At 37.0% G+C, this 27,443-nt stretch overlaps 8 protein-coding genes and 1 long non-coding RNA gene across 9 annotated transcripts; 5 read left to right on the plus strand and 4 right to left on the minus strand.

The window, feature by feature from the left end:
- Nucleotides 1-140: 140 nt before the first annotated feature.
- pop4 (POP4 homolog, ribonuclease P/MRP subunit) lies at nucleotides 141-4,132 on the plus strand. Its single transcript, XM_057342333.1, has 7 exons — nucleotides 141-260; nucleotides 425-477; nucleotides 612-832; nucleotides 1,032-1,109; nucleotides 1,220-1,281; nucleotides 1,408-1,509; nucleotides 2,101-4,132. The coding sequence occupies exons 1-7, from the start codon at nucleotides 254-256 to the stop codon at nucleotides 2,235-2,237; spliced, it is 660 nt and encodes a 219-aa protein (XP_057198316.1). The 5' UTR covers nucleotides 141-253; the 3' UTR covers nucleotides 2,238-4,132.
- Nucleotides 4,133-4,986: 854 nt separating this feature from the next.
- On the plus strand, nucleotides 4,987-6,477 carry plekhf1 (pleckstrin homology domain containing, family F (with FYVE domain) member 1). The gene is made up of 2 exons (XM_057342321.1): nucleotides 4,987-5,116; nucleotides 5,314-6,477. Exon 2 carries the CDS (start codon nucleotides 5,327-5,329, stop codon nucleotides 6,206-6,208), a length of 882 nt encoding a protein of 293 aa, XP_057198304.1. The 5' UTR covers nucleotides 4,987-5,116; nucleotides 5,314-5,326; the 3' UTR covers nucleotides 6,209-6,477.
- Nucleotides 6,478-6,596: 119 nt separating this feature from the next.
- Nucleotides 6,597-10,454, minus strand: si:ch211-260e23.7 (protein C19orf12 homolog). The gene is made up of 3 exons (XM_057342343.1): nucleotides 10,331-10,454; nucleotides 9,963-10,141; nucleotides 6,597-9,013 (listed from the first exon to the last, which is right to left on the minus strand). Exons 2-3 carry the CDS (start codon nucleotides 10,126-10,128, stop codon nucleotides 8,748-8,750), a joined length of 432 nt encoding a protein of 143 aa, XP_057198326.1. The 5' UTR covers nucleotides 10,129-10,141; nucleotides 10,331-10,454; the 3' UTR covers nucleotides 6,597-8,747.
- Nucleotides 10,455-11,451: 997 nt separating this feature from the next.
- Nucleotides 11,452-12,150, minus strand: zgc:101715 (Protein C19orf12 homolog-like). Its single transcript, XM_057325817.1, has 2 exons — nucleotides 11,991-12,150; nucleotides 11,452-11,714 (listed from the first exon to the last, which is right to left on the minus strand). The coding sequence occupies exons 1-2, from the start codon at nucleotides 12,148-12,150 to the stop codon at nucleotides 11,452-11,454; spliced, it is 423 nt and encodes a 140-aa protein (XP_057181800.1).
- Nucleotides 12,151-12,900: 750 nt separating this feature from the next.
- LOC130556902 (protein C19orf12 homolog) lies at nucleotides 12,901-14,292 on the minus strand. Its single transcript, XM_057338253.1, has 3 exons — nucleotides 14,222-14,292; nucleotides 13,777-13,954; nucleotides 12,901-13,595 (listed from the first exon to the last, which is right to left on the minus strand). Exons 2-3 carry the CDS (start codon nucleotides 13,934-13,936, stop codon nucleotides 13,330-13,332), a joined length of 426 nt encoding a protein of 141 aa, XP_057194236.1. The 5' UTR covers nucleotides 13,937-13,954; nucleotides 14,222-14,292; the 3' UTR covers nucleotides 12,901-13,329.
- Nucleotides 14,293-15,102: 810 nt separating this feature from the next.
- On the plus strand, nucleotides 15,103-17,806 carry si:ch211-260e23.9 (uncharacterized protein LOC555795 homolog). Its single transcript, XM_057344673.1, has 4 exons — nucleotides 15,103-15,235; nucleotides 16,286-16,436; nucleotides 16,640-16,775; nucleotides 17,070-17,806. Exons 2-4 carry the CDS (start codon nucleotides 16,310-16,312, stop codon nucleotides 17,296-17,298), a joined length of 492 nt encoding a protein of 163 aa, XP_057200656.1. The 5' UTR covers nucleotides 15,103-15,235; nucleotides 16,286-16,309; the 3' UTR covers nucleotides 17,299-17,806.
- A 142-nt stretch (nucleotides 17,807-17,948) lies between these two features.
- zgc:162297 (uncharacterized protein LOC555865 homolog) lies at nucleotides 17,949-22,093 on the minus strand. Its single transcript, XM_057344662.1, has 6 exons — nucleotides 21,578-22,093; nucleotides 21,430-21,512; nucleotides 20,941-21,121; nucleotides 20,670-20,820; nucleotides 20,464-20,591; nucleotides 17,949-18,139 (listed from the first exon to the last, which is right to left on the minus strand). The coding sequence occupies exons 1-6, from the start codon at nucleotides 21,648-21,650 to the stop codon at nucleotides 17,949-17,951; spliced, it is 807 nt and encodes a 268-aa protein (XP_057200645.1). The 5' UTR covers nucleotides 21,651-22,093.
- On the plus strand, nucleotides 18,022-21,306 carry LOC130560703 (uncharacterized). The gene is made up of 3 exons (XR_008963735.1): nucleotides 18,022-18,176; nucleotides 20,485-20,576; nucleotides 20,697-21,306. It is a non-coding gene; the product is annotated as an uncharacterized LOC130560703 (long non-coding RNA).
- Nucleotides 22,094-22,360: 267 nt separating the features above from the next.
- ccne1 (cyclin E1) lies at nucleotides 22,361-27,187 on the plus strand. The gene is made up of 12 exons (XM_057344647.1): nucleotides 22,361-22,529; nucleotides 22,993-23,046; nucleotides 23,189-23,276; nucleotides 23,361-23,423; nucleotides 23,836-23,999; nucleotides 24,220-24,355; nucleotides 24,585-24,731; nucleotides 24,861-24,956; nucleotides 25,063-25,197; nucleotides 25,357-25,468; nucleotides 26,015-26,172; nucleotides 26,476-27,187. Exons 2-12 carry the CDS (start codon nucleotides 23,030-23,032, stop codon nucleotides 26,590-26,592), a joined length of 1,233 nt encoding a protein of 410 aa, XP_057200630.1. The 5' UTR covers nucleotides 22,361-22,529; nucleotides 22,993-23,029; the 3' UTR covers nucleotides 26,593-27,187.
- The last annotated feature ends 256 nt before the right edge of the window (nucleotides 27,188-27,443 follow it).

Raw genomic sequence — 27,443 nt, forward strand, 5'->3', positions numbered from 1 at the left:
CGAAGGTAAATGGGGTCTAAATTAAGTAACGTTACTGCGATCTAACATAATTCTTAAAAACGACTCTAGTAAGTAAATTCGTATTGTGTTTTCACATTTTTGCTCAAATTCAGTTCTTCACAAGGGTCTGGTGATAACGCTATGCTCGATTACTCCGGTCTGATCTATGAATCGGTGATCACACAGTCCAGTCAGCACTGAAGCACGTGTAAAGCAGCAGTGGATTCTGGGTCTTGTCTGTGTGTTTTGAACTATGGAGCGTAAGTATTATATAGTTTAATTAATAACATTTCTTGTACCATTTTATCGTTCCTGACTTATGGTGCAAATCGGGGGGTTTGTCCATATGTCCATTACGCGGATTTATGTAACTCTTTGCACAATGATAACTTCTTTCGCTATTTTGACTGTTTGCATTGGATAGGTCTTGTCAAATCACGACTGCCTCTAGTACAAGGTGAAATTTTGGGAGTTCAGGTGATTCATGATGTTTCATTAATCCTATTTCTTGGTTTAAACGTGTCTTTGCATACAGCATGATATCATTAAATGATCATTCGTGTAACGTTATTGATCGCTGTATGTTTGTTTTACTAAATGACATTTTTCAGTCTCATCATGGAAAGGCAGCAGAGGATTTCACCAAAGCTTTCCTGAAGAAAAGCATTCCCAAGATGACTTCTGCTGCAATCGAGGATATGATGCTGCGCAAGGCAGTGGTACTCGAATATGCAAGACCGAAGAAAAAGGCAAAGAAAAAAAAGGCCAAGGGACTGAATGCTAAAGAGAGACGACGACTGAAAATATTCCAGCTCAAACCTGAACATCAAAAGTGGGTGTTATAATTAATCTCTAACATTTATTTTTGTTACCATTGTGGTTTTCATAAATTAAGACAATTCCCATAATTACGACAATTAAGCCTGATAGAATTTCTTTAATGTTTTTATTGTCATATATCATTGTTAATTAAGTGTTGTATAAACAATTGAACACAACTCTCAACATCTGATCATTGGTTCTGCTTGTAGGTATGAGCTCTTCTTACCTCTGCATGAGCTTTGGAAACAGTACATTGTGGATCTATGCAATGGATTGAAACCAGCAAGGTAAATACACTTTGTAAAATCATTAAGACGCTGTCTTTTCAGATTTGGATATAGTTTTATTTTTTGCCTGGCCTATGCTACATTCATGTCTTGTTTCTGTCTGAATGCAGCAACCCACAGATGATCCAGCAGAAGCTCCTGAAAGCGGATTTCCATGGTGCTGTTTTAACAGGTATGAGTCATGACATAATGCAAATGAAACATGTCCGTGCACAAAGGCATGTTACATTGTACGGTACAGCTAGATGTTTTGAGTATAAAGTATAGCCTCATGATATCTCTTGTGTGTCTGTTACAGTGGTCAGATCAAAATGTCCCTCATATGTAGGTCTTACTGGCATTCTAGTACAAGAACTGAAGCACATCTTTAAAATCATCACAAAAGAAGACAAACTGAAAGGTATATTTGTAAAGTTATTCATATACTACATTTAAGAACCAGATTCTACTGCGTTTGAAGTAAATACATTTTTTTATTATTTATAAAAATTCAAACATTTATTAAATTAATTCAGCTTTTGTGCAAAGTAGTTTGACTCACAGAATTAGTTATGGTCAAGTCAAGCTGTGCGCCACTAGAGGGAGCCGAAGCCTGTGAGCAAACAACAATACTTGAAATGCAAAATATTAGCATTTCACTAAACAGTTTCTCAGTGGTTTATGCTGTGTAGTAAAATAAAGGATTCTTCTATCATGTTAAACATTTCATAATAAACATTATACATGTCACAGTCTTATCAGATGTTGCACATTGTTACGTGGTCACATTCAAGTCATGTTCTGGTCACGGCCACACTTTTAATAACTTTCTCCAGAATACAGTTACGTGCATTCTACCAAATGAAAATGAAAAATAAAGCCTTGTCAACAGATGATGTGTAAATAATTCTATTTTGCGTGATAGTTGTTCCATAGGGATAAGTTACTTATTGTAAAAAAAATCTGCAATCTTATATACTTCTGGATACTGACTTATTTTTTCTCTCTCTAGTCATCCCTAAAAGGAATAGTGTGTTCAGTGTGGAAATAGGTGATTTCGTAACGCACATCTATGGCAGCAAGTTTGAACTGCGCTCCAGTGAACGGTCAGCAAAGAAATTTAAAGTTAAAGGAACTATTGACTTGTAATGGTAAACTGTTGCCACGTTACCCTGTAACTGTGGGCTGATCCTAGAAGCTATGAAGATAAGAAATTTCTTCTTAATGGACACTTTAGAAGATTTTCTTTGTACAAAGCTTTTACCTGAAACTGGGGTGCTTGTTTTCTCATTTGATGCTTTGAAAATCTTTTATTTATTTGGATATGAATCTGCATTTTTTATATAGACGTTCAGAAAAATGTTTCATTTGGAGATGTCCACTGGACCATAATACTTTTTACTTGTGATGTGTATCAAATGACTGTACACCTCTTAGTTATAAAAGAACGAATATGTTTGACTTCTCAGTTATACAGTAAATGAATGAATGAGTAGACCTCTGTTGTTTATTTTCTTACACAGTTTTTTGGTGTAAATCTCTGGTCCGGTATGCTGTCATGTAATGTTGTTATAAGCAAATGATTCTGCATAATTATTTTGTTTTTGTAAATACCATGTTTCCCGTACACATAAAGACCATACACAGAAAGTGACGGGGTCAGCACTGAAAACCAAATACCATCTCGTATCTTTAAAGGAGTTGTTCACCTTCAAAACGAAAATTCTATCAACATATACATGCCCTCTTGTCATTTCAAGCCTGTTGACTTTCGTTCTTCTGCGGAACACAAAATAAGATATTTTGAAAAATGTTGGTAACAGAACAGCATGACCCCCCCCATTCACTTCTATTGTAACCAATGCAAGTTGATGGGGGGCTGTTAACAACGTTCTTCATAATATCTTCTTTTGTGTTCTGCAGATGAAAGAAAGTCATACAGGTTTGAAATGACAAGAGGGTGAGTAAATGATGACAGAATTTGAATTTTGAAGGTGAACTACTCCAAGAACTGCTTCAAACTATTTACCCCTACTAATGGCAGATTACATGACAGTAAATCCAATGTGCATGTTTACACAGCAAAAAGTATATGACATACGATGAGATTTTTTTTTAGTAGGTCAACTTTATATAAATTCAGTATGAAGTACAATCTGGTGCTGTATTTTCTGACAAATTAGACCCACAGTTGACACTATGTGAAGGCGAAATAATGTATCATCCATTACACATGATTTTCATCCACATACGCCTTTCTACAAAACAAGGAACTTTGCTTTTTCCTCTGTGAAAGTCGGCATGATTCTTAGTTGACTTGTTTTTGTTGTGAACTCCTCTTTTGGTATTCCGCGCCTCTTCTGGTAATCCTCCTCTTCCTAAAAAGGGGCAAAACAGGTTTTACCATTAAATACATAACAGTTTGTCAAAACAGTAGCCAATTATAAAGATTCTTCATATTTAGTGTTGCGATTAAAGTTCAGCAATGGTGTTAATGGAAGTTCTGTGAGTAAATAAACGGATGAATTAAATAGACTGATTGTTAGATGCTGAAATGAGATGTCATCATTCTTGCGAATAAAGTCTGTTCATGATTCTGGTGTGATATGCTTTTCAAAGAAAAGAGGTCCTTTACATTCAGTGCCGCCTCCTCTGAAGTAACCGTTTAAACATTGTTGCATCAAGAGTGTGTATTTCCCCCTAAACCACATTTTCCTAGATAAAACAACAGGTTTTAATGCTAATACATACAATTTCAACCAATGCTGTATGTTATATATTAGACCTTGCATGTTAAACAATACAAGCCGGTTGTTTGCCTTGAAGTTGTTTGTGAGTGAACTTGTTAGACTGGCTATGCCACTGTTTTACTTTCAGTGATATAAATCAGTTTCTGTCTGTTTCCGTGAGTTTAAAGGTCAAAGTTCTGCTGTTGCATTGTAAATCTATTTATAGATTTCTTCTTTACTGTCTGCTGTCGACAGATGCATTCTGCAGGTTAACTGTACGTTTATGTTCATACATGTCATTTGTTTACATGTCATCTTTAGGAATAGTAATAATTGCTATAGAAGTGTCTCTACATTGATCATTTTAAATGCAATAAATACAAACTCCAGTACTGTGTATTTTAAAGGAATTTTAGAAAGTACACTTTTAGTTGTTTCATATTTCATACATGGTTCTAAAAATACTCTTCCAGAATTTGTGCTACAGATTTTGTTTGTGGACTACAGAATGATGGGAATAAGGAAATGTGTCAGGCTGTTGGCAGGTATCCAATGCTGTTTATTTTTCGGTGTTTTTTTAAAGGAATTTTCCCCGCTCAAGGTAATTTTTTTACTCCGTATGTAAACACCCCATGGGTGTATCATTTCTCGCTTAATAAAGTTATGAGGAAGATAGGCATGACTCTTTTCCTACAATTTAGTAAAACTTTATATCGTAAAGATTTAACATTTTAAAATGGAACAATTTGGAAAAAACAAAGGGGCAACTAATGGTATAAGGACACGATGCGAGATAGATCCAACCTGCTGTCAGAAGTTCAGACAACCTACAAGATAAGAGGGCAGATGTAACTACAACAGCTGGTGTTCTCAGTATGCTTTGAAAAACATTTTATGCACATAGACCTTTATTATAGCATATATTGTTTATGTGACCATATACAGTATACCAAATGCCACTATAATGAACTGATGAAATTAAGTGTAAATAATTGATTGTTTTCATACATTCTAGACCTAGACACATACAAGGAAGATAACACTTCTTAAACAATTGCGTATTTTCTCAGAGCTCTGGCACTTCTACATAGTGCTAGAATTTCCCCGCTTCAAACAGGAAAGACTAGTTTATGAGAGTGGTATAAAGGCAGATTTGGCTAGTGACTTGCAACACTACTCAGCCAAACAGTCAGAGAAACAGGAGGAATCAAATAATTCTTTTCTAGCTTTAAGGACAAAGAAACTTTAACAACGAAAATTGTTCCAATTCAGGAACTTGTCAAATTTGTCCACATTCAGGTTTGTGTTATTCCTTCTTGAATTAAAATGTGAAGTGATTTATTTGTGTTCCTATAAAAATTATTTTTATTTATTAAGGTGTTTGAAGTGATTAAACCATTTAAAGATTTACGACAATTCTCATTTTTTGCCTTTTCATTGGAAAACACACTTTTTAGACACATCCATTGAAATAAACATGTTCTTACAATTCACAGAAAATTTTCAGCAATGGCAGAACAGCTGACATTTTTTAATAAGAACCGTGAGCGCATCCAGGCAGTGGAGAACACTTTTGGCCACACTGGAAAATCACTTCTTCGCCCAGAACGTGTCCTAGTGGGAGAGGGTCGCTTGTTAAAGCTTTGCAGACGTGGACCCAAACCCAAAGTGTTCTTCCTCTTCAATGACATCCTGGTCTACGGCAGTATCATGGTGCCTGGCCGCTGGAACAATAAAAAGCAAACAATTCCTTTGGATGAGGTCGAGGTGGAAGATATGCAAGACGAAACCACCATGGCCAACCAGTTTCTCATCCGCACACCGCGCAAATCCTTCTACGTGGCGGCGGCCTCGCCTGACGAGAAGCAAGCGTGGATGGAGCACATTGAGCAGTACAAAGCCCTGCTACTACAACACAAAGGCCGTCCTACTGATAGCACTGCCAGGAGTTTTGCTGCTACCTGGATCCCTGACACGGCCTCAGCCATTTGCATGCGCTGCTCAGATCGCTTTACCGTTGCTAACAGGAGGCACCACTGCCGGATGTGTGGCTATATAGTGTGTGGAGCTTGCTCGAAGGACCGGGCCTTGCTACTTAACATCTCGTCGAGTCCGGTGAGAGTCTGCCGGCATTGTGTGGTCCACCTGCAAGCACAAGATCACAGAGAGATAAGATACAAGAAACAGAGAAGAGTCAAGGGAAAGAACTGGAAGAAGAGTTCAGTGGAGGACTCACCGACCCAACCCGAATATGAGAGTTCCAGTGAAGAGGAGGAGGACAGGGGGTATCAAGTCCCCAGCAAGTGGTTTAGTGGGGTTCAGCAGGAAAATCATTCTAAATACTGCTATCTAAAACCAGAGCACAGGACGCCTCCTCTTAGGGCACTGTGAAACTATCAGACATGAGAAAGAAAGAGAACAAATACTGTTACTTTGAACTATACTACCAATCATGTGTGGCACCAGCCCAAACAGCAGGTGCAATAGGAAGATTACAGTTATGATATATTTTGCACTAGTCTACATGTATTTTGCTATTATGTTTTGTTTTGTAAATATGTGTTTGTATTACACTTTTTTGTTGTTTGACAACACATTTGTATTTTTTTATTTATCTTGCAATGTTAACATGTACATAAATGTAAATATGCACTTTACAATCAAGACAATAAAAATAATTTTAATAAATATTTTAGTTTTTATTACATACACCTTGTCACTAAACACACACACTTAACAATTAATTATAATGTTGCTGCCTTAATTTCAGTAAAATCAAATTGAATGCAACAATAATTCAGAAATGTGCAGAGAGTGTTTCCTGGGTTTCTCTCTGTTTATCAAACTATTGCCCGGTTTCACAGACAAGGATTAAGGCTAGTCCCACACTAAAATGAATGTTTGAGCTGTCTTAACTGAAAATACCTCACCCTAAAACATCTTAAAATATGTCAGTGCCATTGTTTTGTATCAAGATGCACACCAGTAATTTTTTACTAGGGCATTTTTATAAAAGTAACTCCTGATTTAACTAAGGGTTAGTCCTGGCTTAAGCTAAACCCTGTCTGTGAAACCGGGCCTAAATTGTCAATACCCTGGTGTTGACGGGGCAAAATTAATAAATCAGAATGGGCCTTAGTTCAGTTGCTGATCTGAAGCAGAATTAAACTGGCCACACCCCTTAGGATGGGAACTTTACTGAATTTCAATGTAAAGAAATTCAACACAATCACAAAACTGAACATTTTTGTTGTTAATCCAACTCAGGTTTTACAAAAAACATTAATGGATACATAACGCATTTTCACTAAACCAGCGTATTGTTATTCTTATATTTATATTAGAAACCAGCATCCTGTTTGCTACCGCACTTTAATTTGAAATATAAAATAATCTCTTGTAGTGTAGTGACGAGTTCAAATCATGTATTATGTAATTGTGCTTACATTTCATAATAGCATTTGTAACCTGTTTGTACCAAATTTAATTACATCACCTGCGGTATGAAACACTACCTCTAAACTATTTAACAATAAATACATTTTACTGGCCATTTTGTTAAGTTTTAAATTTTAAATTAATTTTTTATATAAATGTATAAATGGTCTTAACATTGAATGCCAGCATGAATGTGGAGTTGCCTAGATGAACGGTAATGCTTATGCAACTTAACATGAGGAAATAGCTGCCATTTTCTTTGAAAAATATATATTATTCAACCGCCATGACAACCTCACTTTCACTAAAAGTGCATTAAAAAATGCTGATAGAAAACCATCAGTCATTGCTGAATTGTATAAAATTTTACTTCTAGTTACATGGTTTGTTATAGAATACAGTACATGCACTTGTATTTTTTTGCACCATTTAAATATGTTTCCTCTGTTTTAGTTCTGCATAGCTTATGTTCTCTCACTTTTCAAAGAAATTGTGGGTCTGCTTTCTACCAAGCCATATGAACTGCACCTTACCACAGAACAGAATTGCCTCATAACTTCAAGGAAATCTTGTTGTGGGTAAGAAAAATATTTAATTACATACTTTTAATTACCCATTCGATTTTTTAAATACATAAATCTAAACAAGTATATTTTAAATACATTACAAAACCAAGTACGACATATTTGTGAGATTTGTATGATGCGTTGTTTACAGTCCTCCTTTTTTGCGTCACAGGAGAATGTTGTGAAGCAGGAAATGTTCACTGCCCTTTGGTATAATAACACCTTTTGAATGTGTTTAGTCGGACAAGGTCTGAGAGCATTAAGCAACTGAGATTGTTAAAAAAAACGGCTCATTTTGGCCTATAGTCAACAGGAGCTAAAATTTTGGCCTTACTCTATTGCACATCACTGTTGGCCATAACTGATAATCAGATACATAATGTAAAAAATGTCTGTCTTCTGAGACATATCTTCAAATATGCAATGCAAATGGAAAAAATTAGTTTGACAACTTTCTGGAAAATTAAATTAGATTTTATTTAAAAATAAATAGAGGTCTGTCTTTGAAATTAACTAGGTCAATGGAGATTTTTAGATGACCAGATCTATTTGGTTACAGAAATATATTTAAATGCAAAAACATTTTATCATACATTTCATTTAATTAAAATATTTAGACTATTTTATTATAATGCACACTAAATGGGGTAGCTCTAAAAACGTCTTAATATTCATGACTCAAAATATATCAATGTATTATTTATTATTTGGACTTAACAAATACTTGCAACAAAAGTTAAGTATGCTAAAACGAATGCATAAATTTAGATGAATTTACACAAGTTTTGGACTGTGGAAGATTATTTCTCCATTACTCTTGAACAATAAATGTACTTTTCATTGTACGTGTTTCTATAAAATGCAGCCTGATTATTTAACTATGTCTCTGAAATAAACAGTAAAACTAACATTTACTCTCCAATATCCTAATCTTCATACTGTACTTTGGCTCCGAGCTCTTTTGTGGCAAAAGTGAGTATGGTACTGACTACACGCATTTGCAGCGAGGAATTCCCCATTACAAGAAGAAGTAGTTGAGCAAGATCAATCCAGTCCAGTTTGCCTAATACTGCCATGACATCATCATAGAGTTTCTTCTTCTGTTGAGGAGGAAGCTCAATTATGATCTGATGAAGAGGTTGGAATTTACCACTGGTCATCCACCATCCCAGTGCACCTCCTATAGTCGCACCTAAATATGATAATAAGAGAATAATTGGGACATAGTGCGGGACAATAAATTTAAGATGATTCAAATCAAAACCTTTTAGTGACAGCTTTTTTTCTTCACATTCATTTACATTAGTACATTCAGCAGAATGTACAGAAAAACACTTAAGACATTTAACTAATTATAAGTAACTTGGCAACTACTAGTCATTAGAGTAGACATCTGCTCATTTATGATGTATATATAGGTCCTTCTAGAAGGTGTGGTTTTGCCTTTTAATGTCCAATATTTCTCGTGTGTGTATACAACTTCTAAATGGACCCACAGAATTACTGTGCTAAAATACATGGAAAATGTTTCTCAATTTTACTCAGCAAATTGACAACCCATGTCTTGCACACAGCCACATAAACACAGATAGAGGCAGATTATTTATACTTTTTTGGTCTTTAAGTTTATTAAAATAATTCATCTTGTTGTAGGGTGTTAACGTCATACAATGCATTTCGTTCCTGTATTTTTGTCAGTATTCAGAGTCTGCTAGTGACTTTCTGATTATCAGTTTTATCAGTAATATACTTTTAGGGAAAATATAGGCCTATGCTCTTCTTAATGTATTGCATTTCCAAATTTTGTCCCATGATATCACCTGAAAATGTCAGGTGCAGTACACTTAGACATAGTTTGTATCAAAATATACGAATATTTATAGAGCATCTAAAGTAAAAGTTATACTGATTACTTTACCAGTACTGTTAGGGTTAAACCCTAAACCCTAACCTGTACTGTTGTTACTAGCACTAAATGCGATTTTATAGCTCCACTGTGTGGTTAGAACGTGTAGTGCATAATATAAAAAATCTGGATTGCAAGAAATTAAATCATGAACATCCTACCCGGTCTCATGAATTGTGTATAAATAACACGCTGTTGCATTATCGTGAAATACGTACGCCAAAGTTCAACATACCAAGGAAAATACCGGGTGGCCCTCCAAGAAGTCCCCCTATAAAAGCCCCTCCTCCAGCTGTTACACCTCCTTTCGCGGAGTTATGTACTGTTGCTTTTATTTTCCTGTTTTCTGATATCTTACAGCAAAGTCCCATTACATCATCTATTCGACAGTTCATAGCCATGTTGTGAAACAATCTGTAAAAAGCAGTAATGCAAATAATTCGGATGAATGCAAAACATAAAAAGAAAACACAACAGAAATACAGCTGATTCTCTCACCCATATAAAACGAAAACATACAATGCAGTTTGTTAATCGTCATTACTGTCTTACTATTTGATACTTTAACTGATCAAATAAACGGCAACATAACAAAAAACTTACCTCAATTTATTTTGTTTCTTCTGTTAGGCCTACTGTTCTTTCAGTTTCACTGTCAGAGTGAAGAGTAGGCTAGGGATCTGCAGTGACATCACTTCCGCACTTTTCTCCTACTCTTTTATGACACATGACAGGTCACACAAAGAGCAAGCAAAACTTTCAAAACTTGCAGTTGTGATACGCACTTCTGAATGGATGAACCGCGTTTAGTGCTTTAATATAGAATGAAACTTTGCAACCACCGCTTTGAACATTAGCATTAGGCTAAAAAACAACCGATTACAGCTTTAAGTTATGGACGGAATTGATTTCGTTATTATTTATTTTCTTTATATAGCCTATCTTAAACTATAAAGACTACAGCGCATATAAGTACAATAATGAAGGGTAACGTCATACGATTAATAAAAACTGATCTTTTAAAAAAAGTTTAAAAAGTGTAGTTTTTAGAAGTGATCATATAACGTTAGCGGTAGATTAGGGCGCAGGTGTCCATTTGTAGCCTATATTATGTGTTTTACGTTTTATCAACTTGAGAAATTTTAATCTGTTGATCTTGTAACATTTTGCCTGTTAATGTTTTGTGTTGACATGGAGCATTTAAAATTAACAACGTGTTTACTGTTTAAGTTAGATTACACTGCTGTCTGCATGTAACAACAAAAGACAAAGAGAAAACTCTATTTATTGTTACATTAGCACGAGTTGACATTGGCCCACTGCAGGCATATTGAATAGTAATTCAATATAATTTAATATTGAAATATAATTGTTAAAAACATTGTAAAGAGTGTAAACAGTTCGCTTGTAAACGTATTCTAGTTATTCCCTGAGGTCTTGAACTATTGTCACACCAATCTCATTGTTTCAACCATCACCCCTACCAAATGATGTAGCATTTTGACATAGCCTATTCATTATTAACCAACAGATAATCAGACTCCAGACACATCTGAACGCTAAATAATATCAAAACACAGCTCATACACTGAATTTATAATTAATTACATTTTAGTGAATAATAAAACCACAGCAATATGAGTAAATGATTGTTTGTAAGAAGTATGCTCATTTAAAAACTACTACTTGGATAGAATACACTGGTGACATTCACCATCTAGTGGTCAATCATACTTCACATCAGCTTTGAGCTCTTTTGTGGCGTAAGATACTATAGCAGCAAACACTTGATCTTTCAGAACGCCATTTCCCATAACTTGACTAATTAGCTGAGCAGGGTTGGTCCATTTCAGTGTGCCCAATACTGCCATCACGTCAGAGTAGAGTTTCTCCTTCTGTGCAGGAGCAAGCTCCATGAGGATCTCAGGAAGAGGTTTGAACTGACCACTTGTCATCCATGCCCCCAGGGCACCTCCCAGAGCACTACCTAAAAGATAATACATAATAATTGACATACACAAACATAAAAGGCCAAGGACGGAACACATTCGTTTGTAAAGCTGAGCTCATTTAAACCTAGACAATACAAGCATTATTATAACCCTAACCCTATTCAACATGTTGGTTTCAGATAACAAACCAAATAGAGCATGGTTGTTTGATCCTACGGTGTCATATAGTTATCGAATAACTATTAATGATTATAATATATTTACTGTTACGGTATTATATAGGCTACATGCATAGCATGTAGAAAACCTACCAACAGCTATTCCGACTGGGCCTCCAAGAAGCCCCCCTACAAAAGCACCACCACCCGCTGCTGCGGCTCCTTTCGCACAGCTCTTACATGCTGCTTTTATCTTTTTCTCCGCTGAGATTTCACAGCAAAGCTTCACAACATCCTCCATGTAGCTGTTCATTGTGACAAGGAAACCTGTTCATACACATAATAAATATTTTTTTACGGTGTATATAAGATGAAAAAGCAAATGGGTTGCCACAAAACAAAATAGGCCTACAACTTTAAAGTGAATCGCTTATTTGCGTTCGGCTCTAAAAGACAAATGTAGCTTTTGTAATGTAGATTTCATTATTTGCGTATACATTGACGACGTGTAACACAGTCCTTACTTATACAATCACTCTACTTAGACCTGTATCTACTGTTAAATAAAGGCTAGGCCTATATTATATTGTAGAATATTTGACACTTGCGGGTTGATATAATAAACTTCAGCATTGCCATAATGTTTTCCAAAACTTTTTAAAGAACATACCTTAGCTTATTGTGCAGACGCCGTGATGCCAAGTTACTATAATTGGCTTCACTTTCATTTTCAGCATTTTGTTGAACTGACTTCACTTCCGCATCTGTCCAGCTGATGACACCTGTTTGTCAACGTTTGTGTTTACGGGGCTGAAGGTTGGGACAATGTAAGCCCGCCCGCATCAATTTAACACCAGTTTAGTTCATGTTGTTCGCATTGTACACTACACAGTACACTATAATTCGCAAATGTTTTAGCACCTTGCAAACTTTCTGAGATTGGGATCATCCTCTGTCAATAAATGGAAACACCATGTTACGAGGAAATGGGTAAAATACTTTGCATAGTTATTTAACCGTCTATAAAACTTTCGTCTTGAGCAACACCCAGCTTATTGAGAGGCACATTTTAATGCTTTATTGTGTTTTATACATTTTCCAACAACACACACACATATTTCTAAATGAACATTTAAAACGGAGGTTGAACTTTCAAGCTCGACCGTCAAATGGTTAACATCTTAAATGCGATGCCTAATAAAAAAAGCATGAATTCAACCCCGCCCCCAACCCGTAGTTAAGCCAGATATTTAACCAGTTATTGATAATTGAAAATAAGAAAACATAAGTAGAGAAAATAGCTTAAAAGACTACACCTATTGTTGGACAAAACGTTAAATGCTCTCTCGTTTGTAAGGGATTTCGGCTAAAAGCGTCTGTTAAATGAATAAATGTAAATGTAAGATGCGCCCCAATAGAAAAAAACTCTAGCGGCAAAGCAGCTCAAAACATACAAGTCGACAGTAAATGAGTTGCTAACTCCCTCTTGTGTTCAAACCCCATACTGCACTTCAGCCTTAAGCTCTTTTGTGGCATAAGTGACTATAGCACCAAGCACTCTCTCTTGAAGAGTGGCATTCCCTATAACCAGAGCAGTGAGGCTCGCAACATCAATCCAGTCCACTGTCCCCAACGCTGCCATCACATCAGAGTAGAGTTTCTCCTGCTGTATAGAAGGCAGTGACATGATAATCTCTGGAAGAGGTTTAAATAGGCCACTTGTCATCCAACTTCCCAGAGCACCTCCCAAAGCACCACCTAAAACAGATTAATATAGAAATATAAACATAGAACATGTTTAACTAACAAAGTATTGTTATTTTGTTAACACGGAATAGTCAAATAACTAAGCAATGACAGATGATATTAAAACTCCACCCTGTGGAATGAAACTGGTTGAAAGTTCGAAGATTGCAAGAATGCAGAATCATAAACTTACCAACAGCTATACCAGCTGGTCCTCCAACCAGTCCCCCAACAAAAGCACCACCACCGGCCGCTGCAGCTCCTTTCCCAGAGTTCTTAACTGCTGCTTTTATCTTTTTATTTGCTGAAATCTCACAACATAGTTGAATAATATCATCCTTTCGACTGCTCATTGTGCTGTGTTGAGAAACCTGAGAACAAATTGATAAATTGACCTTTCACACACACACATAAAAAGATGATAAAGGCTTGTTGAAACATTTTATAAACTATAAGCAATTTAACCAACGTGTGGTAACAGTCAAATAGAAACAAAAGGCCTAATCTTTTATTTAATGCAGAGCCTAATCCCACAGCATCTACTTCACTTAACATTAAAACAAATAATATTCTCTTTGACATTTATGATACACCTTAAAATAAAAAAAGTCTACATTTATCTAAAATATTGTACATACCTCGTCTTGAACAACTGCAGATGCCTGTTAAAGATACTTTTGAAGAAATCAGTGTATGTAATGCCTCCGCCCTTCTTTGAAAGGGGCCGAATCATTCTCTCTCTCTCTCTCTCTCTCTCTCTCTCTCTCTCTCTCTCTCTCTCTCTCTCTCTCTCTCTTCATTTTGTGTAATGGCAGTGTTAATATGAACAAACGACTTAACAGTTTACACTTAAGAAAAGCCATATAGTCACATTAATTTGGATCTAGTAACAAACGACCCTGACAGTTCCAAGACCGACACCCATGTTTTTATAATCATAAAGGCTTAACACTAATGATGCTATTTTCGTATATAGTCGGTGTGTAAAAGTTATTTGTTTTTATTTTTTAACTTGTGTATATTTGAAACAGATATGGAATTAGCTTTTTAGAGATATTAGTTTTTTAGAAGTTTGTCCCAATATTCTCCTTTAGAGGGCGACCATTTCTCGATGAGGTGACTGTCTAGGCCTATATCCTGTGTAGGCCTATATTATGCGTAATCCATGTGTATCTTTTTAACAGTCTATGATCAGTTTAAAATTGGCATATGTTGTCATATCTGTAATCACACTCCCTACCTCCAAATACCAATAACTTTCATGTATAATGACATAAGGTTCAGTACGACTCAGTTTAAAGCTGTTTTTTCTGCAGCAGCACATATAAAGTTAAAATGTAAATCTAGTGTAAAATACTCCGGTGTTTTTCTCCTATCAGTTGACCAAAAATCGATATATCCGTTGTAAATGATTTCTCTGGCAACACCTGTGAGGATGTTTATAAACAAGACCATCCGCGTGTGGGAACACCACATGTCCCGCCTTGTGGGTGGGGTTTGATGACGCAATGTCAAGTACAGTCAAGAACAAAGAGGAGGAACTTCGAGTACATAAACAAGTCGAGACTGTACACTGAGGGTGCAACTTTGACACAATTTATACAGAGTAAAGGTGTTTCATAAAAGGCAACTTCGTAGATTTAGCTATTAAGGTAAGAGTTCTTTACATCTTCTACGCATATCTTCACGACATTTACATTTTCTTGTCAGTTTAAAGTAACTTGCCCATACTTTGTCGCGTCCGTGTAGCCTACCTTACTTGTGTGTCTAAACAATTGTAGCCTAATTAAAACACTTGTTATGAAGTGTTTGTGTATCCAAACAAATGTGATTAAACACCGTTTAGTAAATTAAAAATGAGGCCGCAAAAGAAAAAACGACTCGATGATAATAGCAGTTCGCCTACAATATCCTGTTGTTCCTTTGTATCATAAAAGTATTGTTCTTTTTGTCATATAGTTTGTCTAATTGTCCGTTATTATGGCCGTCTTCGCCTTAATGAGCTACTGTATGCAAAGAAATATAACTTATCACTTGTAAACAAGAGCACATATGCTTTAAAAGGTCAGGACTACAGCTGATCGCTCCTTCCTGTCACACTTCACCATTTCACTGACGTGCTGGGGATAGTATTAGAATCGAGTAAAATAAATATAATAGGCCTAGTGATTTATTTGGGCTTAATATATTAAAAGACGTATCAAGCAACATCGCAACTTTTCCAAAACTTTAAAAGGTTGATAACAGACAGACAAGCTTGGATTCCATATTGTCAGACATGTCCACTACTCTGTTAAGTTTAATGTAGACTATGTAATGCGTTGTGTAATGATGAACAATAATTAACTTGCACTAAAAATTGACTCGTAGTTCTGATGTATGCATTTTGTTAAAAAAATACATCTAAATTTAGAACGGCATTCCAGACAATGTTAAAAATACACCTTGTATGGACGAGAACACCATGTCTCAGTCCGACCAGCTGACGTGCCATGTAGTTGCAGCTTGAACCAGAGCAGCAGACACGACCTTAAGGTTATGCAAGGCTCCAGCGTCTAATATGACATGTTTAACATTCTGCACGTTACTTTCCATCAACAACATTTATTTAACAGCGAAATAAAGAGAGACCAGTGCATGATATGCTTATTGAGCTTGATTCCTCTAGAGGGCATCATAATCCATTTTTTCTTTATTTTTAGAATCTGGCATATCAAGAACAGAGAATGATCGGTAAAATCCTCGCACTGGTTGGCAGCGTAGAGAACAACAGTGATGCTGCAGTTGAAACTGATGACTGTGCGAACCTCCTTGAGTTTGAGGATGGAGAATGGGTTATTATAAATATACATGGTGAGTGGTTTTGATAAATGTAATGGCTACTAATTTGTATTTTTCTGTAATGTTTTCGGTTTTGTAATAAAACTGGTATCACAATAAGTCTAGGGAGGTCAAGAACTAGGAACAAGCATTTTTGTTATAAAATCATGTGCGTAGGAGAGACTGAGACCGGTCTCAGATTATATTTTTTAAACTGAATTCTGCTTCCTATGCAGAGAATCAGTCACTTGGCTCATGTGAAGCTGACATACTGGAAAACCTACTGATCGAGCACCCCAGCATGTCTGTGTACCAGATGAAGCCTAATGAGGAGGACCTTGGTTCAGAGGAAGAAGCGGAGGACATTGCTAGGTAAGTTTTAAGACGGATTTAACAGTTTTATAAGGTAATATTTCTATGCAACTAAGTATCATTTGAAAAAAAAATTGTAGAAAATGACCATGTAAATTTCAATACCAAAAAAAGGTATTTCTACGTGAAGTAGGTCACATTCTATATGGGTCAGGTTTATGTTTTTTTAGACATAAGAATGACAGTCATACCTATAAAATGAGAGCGAAAAACAACTCTTGTGATGTCACTGTGACATTCAACCTATATGTTTGTGTTTTAATTTTGTATCGGTCTGTCAATCTTCTGCTTTAGGCCTGTGCCAATCAGACGTCACATTTCTTGGCAGCTTGCTGCATGGGGCAGCCCCTTGCCCTCCAGCAACATACTGCTCTCAGTGCAACGTGCCAGAGTTTATAATGAGCAAAGGAAGCTGACCCGTGGCGCCCTCAACAGGCGAAATCTCACAAAGGCATGCTTTTCATCTTCTGAGCGCCGCTATGGCTACTTCAAACAGCCTACTCAACGCCTGTACAACTTTTGAGCGTTAATCTTTTTGTACATTAAAAAAAAAGAAATAATGGCTTTATTATATACATAATTGTAGCCTAGTTTGCAAATCATGAAAACATTCTCCTGGCTGTGAGACTGTTACTGGATTAAAGTTTTATTAAGTGCAGTGTGGTTTTATTAGGATGGAAGTCTCACTGACATTAAGGATACAAAATATGACCTCAAGGAATTGGAAATGTCACTGCATTAGCAGTTTTTCAGAATTTTAATTAGTTCATTAGTACTTTAAAGTGTAGTAATGTATGTGTTTCTGCTTTTGGTTACTTATGACTGGTGAAAATATTTCAGTGTTGAAACTTTCAAAAATTGAAGACTTTACTGTTCAAGTTGAAGCCACGGCACCTGTCCCTTTAAAGTCAATTACCAAGCTATTTGTTGGATATTATGTTGTGATTCAGAGTTACAAATATTGTTATTAGTTGACTTTGTAAATATAAATGCATTGTGATGTTTTATTTTCTATCTTCAAAAAACATGTTTGTAAAAATCTTTGTAAAAAAAATATATTTTTTCAGCACAATCTCTTTTTATTATGTAGAGATTACTTTAAGTAATGCTTCATGCTGCTTTTTTCTGTATTGCAACACAGTATATATTTTGTCTTAACTGCTATGCCTTTAGTCACTCCCGAAGTTTGTACACCTTCTCCATGAACTTCTTCACTCTCTCTTCATCCACATCATTTGCCCAATGTCCGTCTTTCTTAAAGTGGGAGCCAATGATCATAGCACCTGCTGGAAGGAAGTGTTCCACATTGCTGTGCGTTACTCCAGAACCAATAAGGACCGGTATCTGTACAGACTGCGTTACATCTGGAGAAAGAAAAATCATTATTTGTGATCTCTAAAGGTATTTTGGATCTTAATAATTTACACACAAAATAACATTCAGCTTTTTTAGATAACAACCTAACAAATTTGTGTGTGCATAAAACGGGCATCTTTTTGCAACATGCATACATTAAAATACAAAACATGTTTATCCTTCATTGTAATGAGTATTTTGGCAGAATGTGCCCCATCCTCCATCTGACAGATTCCCCAGCCCAATGGATCAGAACTAAGGAAGGCAATAGGCAAAAGTCCAAAGTAGGCAGCAGGGCAATGGCAGACTAGGCTGGGCCTGGTTTTCATGTCTATGTTTACAGCCTTCAATGATCATCAGCCATCTGGAAGTGGGATTTAAAATAGCTAGCAGTGCTGTTGTCTATATTAGCCCATACAAGGCCATTGGTTGTGAGGCAGGGGTGAAGGCAGGTTGCCTGCTCACATGGGACAATCACCAGGGCCAGGAAACTTTACGGCATTCTTTCCTCCCCAAGGAGATTATTCTCTCTAAGGCCTTAAACCCAAATTATACATGGGTTTATTTGTGTGTAGTGACACAATAGGCTACATTGGATATTAGAAGAAGATTGACCACTAAAGTGTGAGGCCTTCAATGGGGCTAAGATGAGAGTTATTATTAAAAAAATGTTAATGTCCTGCTATCTCAGGCAGCACTATGGTCGCATGGAATGCTAGGAAAATTGTGCTCGTGTGACACCGTACACATGATGTTGAGAATTTGTCAAATGAACCAGAGAGCAGAATATAGTCCGATATATCTCATCTAAACCCAGCACAGCACACACAGACAAGGAGATAGAGACGGAGAGACAGTGAAATACTGACCTAAAGCATCCAAAATTACCTCTGTCTTGGCAGGCTACTATTAATTTTCTTTGTTTTGCCGTATGATAAACTGATGACTAAAAAATACCTGACAAATTATGTTTATATCAGTAGGCTCCTGTTTAGAAATGGGGCTGTTTGATTTGGTTTCACTGTTAGGGAGCAGCAGATAAATGTCAGGATGACATATGAGATAGGTTTGTTTGTACTGTAGCAATTCTGAGTTGAGTGATTCAAACATGCATAGCATACTAGGTCGCTGATCTGATTTAGGGAATCAATCACAGCGTGGCCTAATAAATCAAAGACAGATGCATACTGCAGTAAAGAACATACGGTTTTGTAAAATAAAGTGATAAATGTGAAATAAATGAAATTCTGTCTCAGCACAGAATGTTAGATGTTCACTGTGTAATTTCTGTGCTGCTATAAAAGGTGATTTACACTTTTATATTTTTCCAAACAGTCTTCACACCTGCCATTGTGTGAAAAAAAAAACTGGTAGTTGTGCGACAAATCCACGTCATTGGTTGAGATGTTTGAGATTTTATGGTTAACATCTTCTGGGAAAGTAACCTATAAATGGTTTCCTTATCTGGTAGAGCATGCTGTTAGGTCGTGGGTTTGACTGGGAATACAGGTACATTACTTATTAAATTAAATGCACTGCAAATCATTTTAGACAGCATATTCCGATGTGTAAATGTTTGGATAAACTGTGATAATTGTTACTTATTGAAGATATACTTTAACATCAACAAATAACACACAGTATCAAAAACAAAACGTGGGTCATTCTTACAATTCAAAAACTTTCAAGTCCCCAGTACAAGTTATGGTATTAATAATATTTGATATAAGAAATATCTGATTTTAGACAGATAAATGCCAATGGTTACATTTTCCGACCCATAATGTTATGGTACTGCCTCTTTCATTAAAATTGTTCCAATAGAATGTTTTATTGTTATTCAAAAATTATTTTTATATCCATCTAATATTTTATGATTTTTGTGTCATATTTTGAAGTGCAGTTAAATCCAGCAATTTCTACAAATACTGTGGGTATTATAATCATTATATCATAACGTTATATTAGATTTCACTAAGTTATCACAAAAATGTAATCGGACAAGATTAAAGGACACACCGTCTCTTGGTTAAAGCAAGGATTATACACAAGCATTTATTATTAAACTATTATGTGTTTGTCCATACCAGGGTGGACATTTTATGTCAGTAATCCATTTAAAAATGTTTATATAAATTTACATGCTTAAGCTTGACCTGTGTGAATTTCGAAGTCTCTAGCATACCCCTTTCATGAAAAAAAAGAAAATGTTTCATTTGTATGTTGTATGTATGTTTCGTTTTTCAAGAGTTTCAAAGTCCAAAATATAGCCTACTGAATCATAGGCATGACCCGCTTACGTGTTTTATGACCCTACTGCTGCATCACTCACCTCTTAATTCTTTTGGATCAGCTTGAGCTCCAGTGGCTGTTCCTGTGACGATGACTCCATCAGAGAGGAAGAACTTAGCTGCTTGGGCTGTCTCAGCTATACTAACATCTGAAGTGAGGGCATGAGCACTGAAACAACAGTCAATTCACTAACCTTATGTGATATTGAAGGATCTGCTAGTTGACTGAAGTCTAATATAACCATACCTGTGCTTTTTCTTGATGTCTGTAAAGATCTGAATGTGCTCTGCTCCGATGTGTCTACGGTAGCGCAGCAGCTCACCAGCACAAGCATTTAACAGGCCTTCATCAGCAACATGTGAAAAAACAAAGCCTTCTGCACGGATAAAATCCAGCCCTTTGGAGGAGGTGTTTAAGGTTAACATTTATAAAGCATCACGTTATGTTATGTTAATTACAGGAAGCCTTTGACAAAAGTCAGGCATTTGCGATTGCGCATTCATTCATGTGTGAACACCTGAGGCCAGGGCAACAGCCAGCGCTGACTGATTTGCAGCCGAGAGAATCTGCACACCAAGCGGCCAGGATGGACAAAGTCTTCTAACTGCAGAACACACAGCGGTCATAGATGAACACACCTCGGGACCCACCTCAAAGGTGTAGGGAATATCATGCATGTTTTCAATGATCACTCCATCCTGTCAGAGGGTAATATGAAATTATCAATCACACACTGAACACATTAAAAAGAAACACAAATGAGGATAAATAAGTACCATTTCAATCAGATTATATTAAAACAGGTTATCAAAAAGTCTAATTCAATGAATATGGTGCCCGGAAATGGCCCTTATGGGTATTCTGACACACTGATGCAATGAACTACAAATGATAGCTTTACATATAACTCAAGGTTTGATAGATTTACATATAACTCAAGGTTGCAAGAAAGCACGATATATAATCGATTACTGATGTGTACATTTCATTTAATCCGATCACGTACAAGCCCTGCCTGATGGTAAATTTCTGCCTCCTGACATGCCTTCTCTGTGATCTCCGACACGGTTGCTCTGTTCAAGGGGGTACCTGCAAACGACAAAAGTTCAACGCTGGCTCTTAACCCAGAAAACCTAGACAAACGAATACCTTACCCGGCAGTGCTTGGACATGAATCATGCCAATGACATTTGCCTTAAGGCGTCCGAAAAGTTTTAAAAACTTCATTTTCTATTCTGTCCTACCCAGATTTGGGAGTGCATTGATGGTCACGTGACTGGTCAAAGGTTATATGCCGACAGATGTGTGTACAACGATAACAACCAAGTTTATGCATTAAAAACTAAACGTAAACACGCGAAGGACACATTTTAATAACATAATAGAAAAATATTGTATGCTGAAACACACTATAAAGGGGCGCCAGTCATTGTAATGAAACCGATCTGCCTGCTTAATGCGAAACAGCAAAGTTGCAACAGAATAATGCGCTTCATCAACATTTCCAACACGTGACATCTCAAACGGTCAGTCGTGCATCATCAAAACTTCTCATTTGACATATCCCCAGCAATATATCATGATAAACCGCAACTATTTGACGCGATCGCCCGTATTGTTTACTTCTTGAGCGTGCTAGCCATGTGCTCTTCGCACTTCCTGAGTCTTAGTACCGCCCCGCACGTGACGTCATCAAACAACCCATCCTTTTGCCGGCAAAATGTTTCTTGTTTCTAAACTTTGTTTTGTTGGGGAATATATATAAGATATACAACGCGGGGATTTTCTACATTTTATGCGTACCGTTTTGGATCGAAAAGCGGCATTGGTTGCTGCCGTCTGCTGTTGTTATATTGCAGCTGTGATTTTAAATGACCCGCGTTGACGGCCCCTTTTAGCCACTACAGGCGGTTTATAAGACAAGGCGCAAAATTACTGGCGCCAGCTAAGAGCGAGCGGACTGCGGAACGCACCACAGCCATATGCTGCTTACACACAGCTCGTTGGTTCAGTTTTACTAAACAATGCCTTGTGTGATACTCTACTAACTCTTGCATCCGAAGAGATCTGTGGAGAGAAGTAATATTTTGAGAGCATCATAACAAAGTAAGTGCATTGCTGATCCGTATGGTCATTTGTTAGAAGTGTGTAAAAGTAACATGCTTGTAATGTGTGTTGGAAGGCTTTAAGGGGCACATTTTGGAAATGGGATTGCCGATATTTTTGTTTTAAACTATCAATATTGCAAGAGCGCGTTTAATCAAATGAGGAATAACTTGGCTCGGCCATTTTCTGGCTCCCTTGGGCAGCAACGAAAACCTATATTTTTAACCCAGCAAACGAAATAGCATTATACACTTACATTGTGCTTAAAATATAGACTCTTTAGTGCATACATCTGTGCTTTTAAACGAATATGTTGTGTTTTTCGTATAGTTTTGACCTGTTGAACATTGTTCCCAGTTCTACTTCCCCGCGCCCAAAGCGCTTTGTGAAAACTTGCGTGAGGGGGGTTGGGATTAACGCCATAAATCGGACATTTTTTATCAAATAACACTTATGTTTTTAGGCTCTCTCCACTCAAGAGACACACACGCGTGGATATCATGCCAAGCAAGAAAGTGTAAGTTTCGATTTCGTGTCTTTCTAAGTGGCTTTTGACAATCGGTGTGCATGGAAAAGTTGTAGCAGTGAGCTGGCCAGTTAGTGACTTGCACAGAGTTTTAGCCCAATTTGGATGTGTAACATTATCATTTTCCATCCAGGACACAAACAGAGCAGATTAGCACTACAGATGCAGCTTCTAAAGCCGTTTCAGCACGCTCCAGGAAGAGGAAAGCAGATGTGGCTATTGTAAGCAACATTTTTGCTAGTCTTCTCTTATGAACGGGGTCATAATGGAAGCTGAATTCTGACTGTTTCTTTCTATATCCACAGCACTTACAAGATCCAGATGAGGCGGTTGCAGAGATGACCAGAAAGAAACCATGTGCATCCCAGGTAGGAATGAAACATTGGTAATGTTGTAGCCTTACTGGACCTCCTACCAATATCAGCAATGCTAAACCAACTCACCCATTAGACTTATTTTAGTCTCTTGTGTGCAATCAAGTGGTGTATGTTGAGACTTATGGGCTACAATTCATTGTTCATTTATACATGCATGATGGTAAAACACTTGGTGATGGTAAATTTATTTTGTGTTGTCCATGTCACCGTGTATGGCATAAGTGGTAAGGGTTAATGTCATTGTTTGATTTTCATTAATAGGCTGTCTGCCGATCACAGAACCTTTTTCAAAATGCCTTTGTTTGAAACCTGTCCCAGTTGCAGAGGGCGGGCTAGTATATTTGTTTATATCCGTTAGAAGTCTTACCTTTTTTGTCCTTCCTTCTGTCTTACTCTTGCTCAGGCCTGCTGGAATCCTGACACGGGTTACACAAGCCCATGCAGGCGGATCCCCACACCTGATGAAGTCGAGGAACCGGTTGCTGTTGGCAGCGTGGGATTCGCACAGTACACCTCTGAAAAAATGTTTGTCACCCCCACACGCTCTACCCCCCTGCCTGCCCTCTGGTGAGTTGGTGACTTTTCCAACTGCATTTAGCTACCTATTCAATGGATTGACATAATTAAATATTTGCTCATCTTGTCCTACAAGACATCTTTAACATCCCTTATGACTCACTTTGGGGGTTAATGTCATCCGTTTAAATTGCATAAGTACAATGTCCTGATGTTTTGTTAAATGTTACCTCAAAGTAAAGGTGTGCTTTGTCCTATAAATTGTCCGTAGCTGGGCGAGCAAAGATGACGTGTGGAACAACCTGCTTAAAAAGGACAAAATCTACCTGCGAGATATGCGTGTTATGCAGAGGCATCCGAATCTCCAACCCAAAATGAGAGAAATTCTGTTGGATTGGCTGATGGAGGTTGGTAATCCTTGTTTAACCACTCGCACCTTTTAATCTTATCTCATTAAGAGGGGTGGGGACACTGCAATTTCCTTAATTAAAATTTTTATTCAAACCTTAAGGTATACAAAGGCTTTAGAATTACAACGTTTAATGAAGTTTTAAGTGATGTGTATGGAGGGGAATTGTTTTCCACTTTAAGAAGAAAATGCCAACATGGTCTGACATTCATTTACCATCTTTTCAGGTTTGTGAGGTGTATAAATTGCACAGAGAAACATTTCACTTGGGACAGGATTACTTTGATCGATTTATGTCCACACAAGAGAATGTTCTTAAAATGACACTACAGCTCATTGGCATCTCTTGCCTCTTCATTGCTGCCAAAATGGAGGTAAGATTCCCACTGAAATGTATTTTTTTCTAATACGTAAACCTGTGGAAAAGGTGAAACATGTACCACATGCTTGTACAATATTTGTAAACTTGAAATATAATTGGGCCTTTTGTGATGTTTCCAAAGGAAATTTACCCTCCTAAAGTGCACCAGTTTGCTTATGTTACTGATGGAGCCTGCTTGGAGGATGACATTCTTAATATGGAGATTATCATCATGAAGGTAGATTCGCATCATTTTCCATCAATAACTTGAGGGTTCTTGCCTAAGCCTGTAGCTTGACTGTTTAAATTTTATTGTCTGATCTTTGCTTGATTTCTACCCTAAGGAGTTGAATTGGAGTTTGAGTCCTTTAACTCCGGTGGCTTGGCTCAACATCTACATGCAGATGGCTTATCTGAAGGAGGATGCTGAAGTTCTCATGGCCCAGTATCCACAGGCCACGTTCGTACAGATCGCAGAGGTAGGGCTGCTAAAACTTTCAGCATCAGGAGGCTTAGATCTTCTCTTGTAATTGTTGTTATTTTTGTGCCTATGTAACATCCACCTGCTCAGATTTTGCGTTGTGCTTGTTTTCCACCGGTTCAAAAATGAAATGGAAGTTCTGCTTTTTCCTTTTTAGCTTTTGGATCTGTGTATACTAGATGTAAAGAGTCTGGAGTTTTCTTATGGCCTCCTTGCAGCTTCCGCACTCTTTCACTTCTCATCTCTGGAACTAGTGATAAAAGTTTCAGGTATTGTTACAAGTGATGTTCATTTTTTTAAATAAAGTGTTAATAATGTGGAATTGTGAACATTTAGAATTAGAACCAACCATTTAGAACCAACTTAAATTTGTAAATAAACAAACAAAAATTCTGACAAATTGAAGAAATGAAACACTGTTGTAAAACACGTGTAAGATTGTATTTTTTAGATCACCAATTCAAACGTATACATTTGTGACGCTAGCTAGCTAGTTTTCCTGATTTTCTTGCTTTCATTTGAAGCAAGTAGATTTTATTCTAGAAATATCAGTGCTTTTTTAAAGCCATGTTACAAAATTTGGTTCATGTTTATTCACGGTCATTGAATAACTTCCATATCAACATTAAAATGGATAATATGAATTAAAGGATGAAAAATTGCATACGGACAATATATGCAAAAAGGATGCGTTATCTGTGCCCGAACTTTTAGAACCCACAGTACCTCTGTGTTACTGGTCTGAAACCCAAATATACTTGAGCCAGTGTTGAAGTCTCCTGTGGTTGACCTTATTTTGTTTGTGGGGGTTCCAGGGCTGAAGTGGTGCGATTTGGGTGAGTGCGTAAAATGGATGGTCCCTTTCGCCATGTCAATCCGTGAAGCGGGCAGCTCAACTCTGAAGACATTCAAAGGAATAGAAGCAGATGACATGCACAATATCCAGACCCACGTATCTTATTTGGATTTGCTGGTTAGTTTGTTTTGTAGTCTCAACATGCTGCACCCCAATTTGCTAACTATCCACACTAAATGGTATTTGAAATTAGAATTGGCATTTCCAAAATTAAGTATGCTAAAATTAGTATGGTTTTAAGTGCCCGGAAGATCTACTCTTTCCAGGCGAATTGGGATGCAACAATTGACTTCAAATCAATGTCTTATACTTACCACAAGATTGACATTAGTATACAAGCACTTTAAATAATGAAGAAATTTAGCCCCAGCTAAGTCTAATTTATTTGAACAGTTGAAGACTGAAGTTTTCTTGTTTCAGCAAAGGGTTCACTCCTATCAACTAGTGGACATTGAGAGCAGTCAGAGGTCTCCAGTTCCATCTGGAGTTCTCACTCCACCACCCAGCAGTGAGAAGCCAGAGAGCACAGTCTCCTGACTTCCATTCATGTATGGAATAGGGGACAACCCTGACTGATGAATTTAAATAAGAAAAACGCAACAAAATGGTGGTATTGCAGGACACACCCGACATCAATTCTCATGGATCGGCATAGGATTCACAACCAAAAATATATTGCGATTCTTTTATGCGACATTGATTTTAATGATCCAAAGGTTTGGTGTTTTTATTTTTGTTAGTTTTACAAATGTATACTACCTGCCAAAATCTCAGAGCTGTTATTGGCTCTGATTGCTGCTAAAAGAGGGTGGGACTGGAGCAGATGGAAAGATGACCACTGAGATCCCCACACAAATATGAGCATGGGGTTTCTGTGGCTCAGGTTGCCATTTGGACCAGCAAAATCCTGACAGGTTGTCATGGGGACTGGAGTCTCCACTGCCAGAAAGGACCAGCGAAATCACCAGCTTCAGAAGCTAGGACTCAGATTTTTTATATTTAAGATTTTTCTCTGGTTGACTGTTTTAACCAAATCGGATCATTCCCTTTTAATAGGTTTGTTTTTAAACATGATGCTGCTACATTTCTCTATATCATATGTCTAAATAAAGCAACTGTCTCAGACAGTTTTTAATTTAACCAGTTTGTTTGTTGTGTAAATGATTTCAAAGATCATATTTTTATTCAGTAGGTTATTAGGAATCCTTCAGTAATATATTTCTATTGTATTGTTTTAATGCTTTGAGGGTTTTGACTAAGTGTATATTTGAAATTTTGGCCCAAATATTTGCAAAGATGATTTTAGACAACATACAGTGCTTAACAAATGGTTTTACGCCACCACTAAATGTAAGTTTTGTGCCACAACTGCCCTATAAACAGTATTG

The sequence above is a fragment of the Triplophysa rosa genome, linkage group LG1 (assembly GCF_024868665.1).
Source record: "Triplophysa rosa linkage group LG1, Trosa_1v2, whole genome shotgun sequence".
NCBI classification, from domain to species: Eukaryota; Metazoa; Chordata; class Actinopteri; order Cypriniformes; family Nemacheilidae; genus Triplophysa; species Triplophysa rosa.